We start from the raw sequence: 6,000 nt of genomic DNA, 5'->3' as shown, positions 1-6,000 counted from the left end.
TATTTTGATAATGGCAGAGAAGAAGTGTTCATCTTTGGAGCAGACAGAGTTTGCGATAAAAGTTTTGGAGGACTTGGGTTTCGTGGTAAACAGGGAGAAATCATGTATGGTTCCAGCTCAGGAAAAACAAGTTTTAGGTTTCAAGATTGAGACCTTGGAATGTGTATTGAAGTTACCAATGGACAAAGTGAAGAAGATTCACAGAGAGGTGAAGAGAGTGAAAGAGGCGGAATGGATAACATTGCTTCAGTTGGCAAGGTTGCTGGGTTTGTTGTCAGCGTTAATTCAATCGATTTTTCCAGCGCCTCTTCATTACAGATCGCTACAGAGATTAAAGGGGTATCATTTGAGACAGGAAGCAAAGTATTCTCAGAAAGTGAGAATGAATAAGGAGAAACAGGAGGAATTAGAGTGGTGGTTTGATGAGTTTGGAGGCTTGGAATGGGAGAGCCTTTTTGCGGGGAAACCAGAGATGGTGATAGATTTGGATGCGAGTTTGCATGGTTGGGGAGCGAGTTGTGGAGCAATAACGACAGGAGGTCTTTGGTCCCTGGACGAAAAGAAAATACATATAAATTGGAGCGTCTAGCAGGGCCCTTTACAATAATGAGTTTTCTGAAGGGGCAAGCAAAATATTGCGTATTGTTGAAGATGGATAGCATTTCGGTGGTTTGGTATGTGAACAAGTTGGGTGGCCCAGGTTCACGGGGTCTTGCGGAGTTAGCGAAGGAGTTTTGGAAGTTTTGCATGGACAGAGAAATTATGGTCCAGGCACAGTACATTCCAGGGAAGTGCAATGTGGAAGCAGACTGGATTTTGAGGTATTTGAGGGATGTGAGCAATTGGAGATTGGACAGGGAAGTGTTTCTGAGTCTTCAGGAGAGGTGGGGTCTATTGGAGTTGACTTGTTTGCGGACAGGTTGAACAAGCAATTGAGAGAGTTTTACCGTTGGAGGCTGGACCTGGAGGCAAAAGGGATAGAGGCCTTCTTGCAAGAGTGGGGAATGGGAAGGATGTACGCTTTCCCTCCGTTCTTGATGATACAGAGTGTTGATGAAGGTGAGAAGAGAGAAGGTGATTATGGTGTTGACTGTCCTCTTTTGGTAGACACAGGTTTCGTTTCCAGACGTTATGAATCTAAAGGTGGAGGATCCGGTGTGGAGCCAGAGTTTCCCGGAGGTATTGATGGATGCCCAGGAGAAAGTTCACAATCTAGTGATATCAGGGCAGTTGAGACTTTTAAGGTGTCTGATTTCAGGAGAGTTTGGAAGTATCAGGATTATCTGTAGAAGTTTCAGAGCTCATCTGTGGATCATGGGCTCCGGGAACAACCAAGGCCTATAGTTCGGCATGACGAAGGTGGTGTGATTGGTGTGTTGAGAGGAACTTGGATCCCGTTTCAGCTGTTGTAGTGGGGATTGTGAATTATTTGTCTAGCTTGTTTAGAAGAGGATTTGCGTCCAGCTGAGTTAATTTGAGCAGGTCGGCAATTTCAGCTGGTCATGTGCTGATTGGAGGATTGCCGGTGGGACAACATGCTTTGGTTAAAAGAGTTGTAAAGAGTATTCATTTGGAGCTGCCTCCTAGAGCTAAGTACACTTTACTTTGGGATGTGTCGGTCGTCTTGAAGGAAATGGAGAGTTGGGGGCCCAATTCTGGTTTGAGTTTAAGGATGCTGTCTTGGAAGTTGGCTATGATTTTGTGTTTGGTTTCTTTTAGAAGAGTGTCAGACATTAGGGCATTAGAGGTGATGTCACGGAGTTACCAGCTGGAAGGAGTATGTTTCCACCTGAGGAGGAGAACTAAGACTATGTCAAGGACGATATTTTATACAAGGTTAGAGGTGCATAGTAGCTTGTGTGTGGTTATTTGTTTCAAGGAATATGAGAGAAGAACGCTGGGTTTGAGAGAGTGTGGTTGTTCTCAACTTCTGATTTCTTTTAGGAATTCGTGTAGTGCGGTATCAGCTCCTACTTTAGTAAGGTGGGCCAAGGAGGTGATGAGGAAGTCAGGGATTGATGTGAGTGTATTCGGGAGCATTCAGTTAAGGGAGCAATTGTAAGTAAAGCTTTTATGAGGGGCTCAAGCTTAAGTAGTGAAAGCGGCTGATTGGTCTACTGACACTACGTTTAAGAGATTTTACTTTAAACCTGTGGAAAATGTTTTGCAGAGAGTATTGGATGAACTTTGGACATGCATAATATTGGCCTCCGGGCCTTGCCATAAAATGCAGATTTCCCACAGTTTTAATGGGAAGAAAATCATGATTTTATTAAAGGCACGGAGGCTAATATTATCCCTCACTTAGTTTGCCCTTCCCCATTGACGTATTGTTATTTTTCCTATGTAGGTCAGAGCTGGGAAGGGGTCAAAGATGTGGACTTCTGGAGCGATGGAGTTTGAATTTTGTTGGATGTCTCAAGATTATTTAATGGGACTCAATTTTGTTCTCTGCGGATAAAAGAAGGAAGATGGCTGCCAGTGTTGAGTTCTTATGTATGTTCAATGTTCTAGACTTTGGTAGATGTTCTAATTCTAGTTATTTCTTGTTGCTGCTGTGTGAGGAGCAATAAAGTATTACTGCATAATATTAGCCTCCGTGCCTTTAATAAAATCATGATTTTCTTGGCATTAAAACTGTGGAAAATCTGCATTATATTCATCTTAAAAATGCTAACAATAATGTTATTACATGCAGTTTATGATGTCAGAACACACTTGTAACAAGCAAAATGTGTCACTCCACCTGTAATTTACTGGTGTAGTCGACTAGTGGTGTCAAAGACCTCTGGTATCGGGAATGAGTGATTCCTTGACAGCGCCACTGTCACACCCAGATAGGAGGTGCGAACAGCACATCCTGTAGCTTGTCACGTGATGGTCTTAGTCCCCACTCAATATCACAAGTTTGCTTTCCAAAAGAGAGGACAGTGGAAAGATGCACCAAGTAAGGTATGAGACTACCACCCTTAGAGTAAGAAGACTAACATATTTCAATAACAGCACTCTGGTGCACTTATGTTACTTGCCAGATGCTTAAAGCCATAAGGTGGCCCTATGCTATCTCTGTATTGTATCAGATGCAACAAGCGCTACATCATCCATTACAATGTGATATAAAATGCCATGTAAAGAAGGAGTTCAGTCTGCAATGTGTGGTAAGCACATTTTCACACTCGGTCACTCGTGGGCCCTCCAGGGAAAAAGCCTGGAAAGTGTACCTTGAAAAATCACATATTTTTCATTACAAACAGGAGCCACACAAACTCCAGAAAAGGCATATATTGTTACAATGTGGCATTCTTTATATACCGTGATGAATAAAATCTTAGCCAGGTGAACCTAACAATGCCCGGTCTCACCCTCAGGGCAATTGCCTCCCACAGGCTTCATATGTAGATGCGTAGAGATTAGAGAGGGCATTATTGAGACTAATTTAAGACAACATATTCTCAATACAATCGGAAACTTCACCTTAATTACTCATAAATGTGAGTGCTTAGGATAAATGAAAGTGGATTAGCTGCCCCAATCTGCGGCTAACACAGGGATGTAAGCGATCATTTCTGTGGCCCTCAGGAGCACAGAATGTCCACTACAACCTTTTAAACCTTATCATTATTTGGATAATATATAAAAAGGTAAATAATAACTAACATTCAAATCATAATCGGTCATACAGAAAACATCTAAACCTAAACACCATTTTGTTCTTATCAAAAACAAAAGCGAAAAGGCCACAATATGTGACTTTATAAACGTGTCCTTCACATAAATAAGAAGACCCCCATGGCCAGTTAACCTTTGCTGGGCACGCAGGGTGTGTGGCCACAGCGGTCCCTCAGCGTGATCTAGCAGGCTGCAATCAGAAGGAGCATTAGCTGTTTTTTTTGTTTTTATGTGTTTTTCGTATGAATGTATTTTTACACTTCCATGTAAGAATCACAGCATGGGCAGGCTCAAATCTCAGAGCCAATCTGAAATCCCCCAGTATTCTTCTGAGCTTCTGAGAGTTTGTGGTCTAAGAGGTAAAAATCTTTTTGTTGAGCAGAGTGGAAATGCATTTTTAAAGACGTCTTTTTAGGAGTGAATGGAGTGTGTCTCCTTGACTTGGAACTATCCGGGTGTTAGGTTTTCTGAAATGCAAAGGGAGTTATTTTCCGTCTCAAGTCGTTGGATGTTGACTTAATTCAAAATTGCATTGATGCGTTGTTGCTGACAAAATTGCATTGTTAATCAATATGTCTTAGTTAAAATGATAGGGCTGATAGGGGAGAGGATGTGGTCCGTCGGCTAGACTGCCGACCTTGGTGCAGGAAACCAGGGTTCGAGCCTCGGAGTCATGTCCACATCCTGTGATTCTGGGCAAATCAGATAATCTCCCCGTGCCTGAATGTGTAAGTAACCGGTGCTCATGTAAAGCGCTCCAATACCTTTGAGTCGAGTTTGCGCTAAAAATAAAAAATAAAAATGATAGAGCCGATTGTTTTCAACAGAAATTACAAAGGTTATTTTCTCAACCTGAAATGACACGTGGTCAAGTCCCTGAAAACCCTCATGCCATTGAGCTTCCATACCATTTGTTATAATTTTGTCTTTTCAGAATAAGTCCATCTTGAGAAACGTAGCGCTGGAGAGAACTGACTAAGATGAGACGATTGATTGTGTAACCTGCTGTAAATCAGATGGAGGTGGGGCGAACGGCTTCACTACAAATCAACACCATTCTTATACTTTGCTACTCCAGCGAATCATTGTGTTTCAAGCCAAGATCGCTGACATTCGTGGGTTGGAGCCCCTCACCATCTTCCTCCACTTCGTCTTCCTCCATCTCTTCATCTTCGTCCTCGTCTTCTTCTTCTTCTTCTTCTGTTCCATCCAGGGAGTCCTCATGGGCAGCTAACATTGCCTGCTGCATGGCCATTGTGGCACTGTCAGAGGACAGGGAATGGAGATTGTCCATATTAATGGAGCCTAAAAAGATGACAAAGATGTCAAAGTTAGAATTGGTGTAATGTAACCAAAAGTAAATAGGTTGCACAGAGAGGCTCAAACAGTCTCCTAACATATAAGAAAGCTACATAAATTGATTTTCTGAACTCACAAATACTGTTACATTCAAAGTTTCCTTGAAACACTTTCATAACAAACAACCATTTGATGTGATAAAGATACTTCAAATTCCACATAAACAAGGTCTTTGTACACAATAGGTTTCTTATGGTGCTCCATTAAGATCACTCAGTCAAACCTCAGTAGTTGGCATATAGAGACTCCACTCAATCACATCACAAAATGTGTTTTTGTAGAAACTCCAAGATCTTGAAGAGGATTAGGGTCTGCAATAACAGCCATGGAATGAGAGAAGTTGCAGAAGGACTGTTGAGGTGCTACAGAGATGATTAGCACATGACAATGTACCCCTCTTTAGAAAACTTTCTAGCCTCCCTCTCTTCCCAATAGTTGTTCTCTAAACAGCCTTAATTGCTTAATTGCAGTCAACACTGACCTTAGCGTACCAATGCTGTATGCAAACTAGAGCTCTGTATGGGAGTGGCATACCACAATATCAAACTGGTCATAAGATATTTAATACAGATTCTGGAAATGTATACCAAGGTCATGTTTGCCTTAAGCACTTATGGCAGCAAGTCATATCTCTCCAGTCTTCCGCTGAAGGAAAAACCATAGACCAATGTTTCATTAATAAGATCCATCTTTTGAATACGTTCATATATATGGTCATTGCTCAAGAAAAGTATTTAACTTTAATGCCAGTCCTTAAAATTAGTGAAAATCCTCCAACATGTGCGGTCAATTCTGATATACTTGTTGCCCCAGATCATCAAGTGTCACTCAACACAACACAACAATGACTGAGTTGCATCACAAGGTGAGAACAAAGTGGCACAATCTAGCTCTCTCCCTGATGCCGGCGCACAATTAGGTAGCCGAGCGCCATGCACACACCTTTGTACCACAGTATAAAGGTAATTGTGT

The 6,000-nt window shown here is 41.9% G+C and overlaps 1 protein-coding gene across 1 annotated transcript in view; it reads right to left on the bottom strand.

Moving 5' to 3' along the window:
* Positions 1-3,027: 3,027 nt before the first annotated feature.
* Positions 3,028-6,000, bottom strand: part of LOC144806641 (homeobox protein PKNOX2-like) — a 44,765-nt gene continuing 41,792 nt past the window's right edge. Inside the window, exon 2 of the mRNA XM_078672960.1 lies at positions 3,028-4,974. Within this exon, the coding sequence (XP_078529086.1) occupies positions 4,739-4,974 (236 nt within the window). The 3' untranslated portion in view covers positions 3,028-4,738. The remainder of the gene's footprint in view (positions 4,975-6,000) is intronic.

The sequence above is a fragment of the Lissotriton helveticus genome, assembly GCF_964261635.1.
Source record: "Lissotriton helveticus chromosome 3_1 unlocalized genomic scaffold, aLisHel1.1 SUPER_3_unloc_1, whole genome shotgun sequence".
In the NCBI taxonomy this organism is placed as follows: Eukaryota; Metazoa; Chordata; class Amphibia; order Caudata; family Salamandridae; genus Lissotriton; species Lissotriton helveticus.
This window is presented reverse-complemented; position numbering and strand designations above follow the sequence as displayed.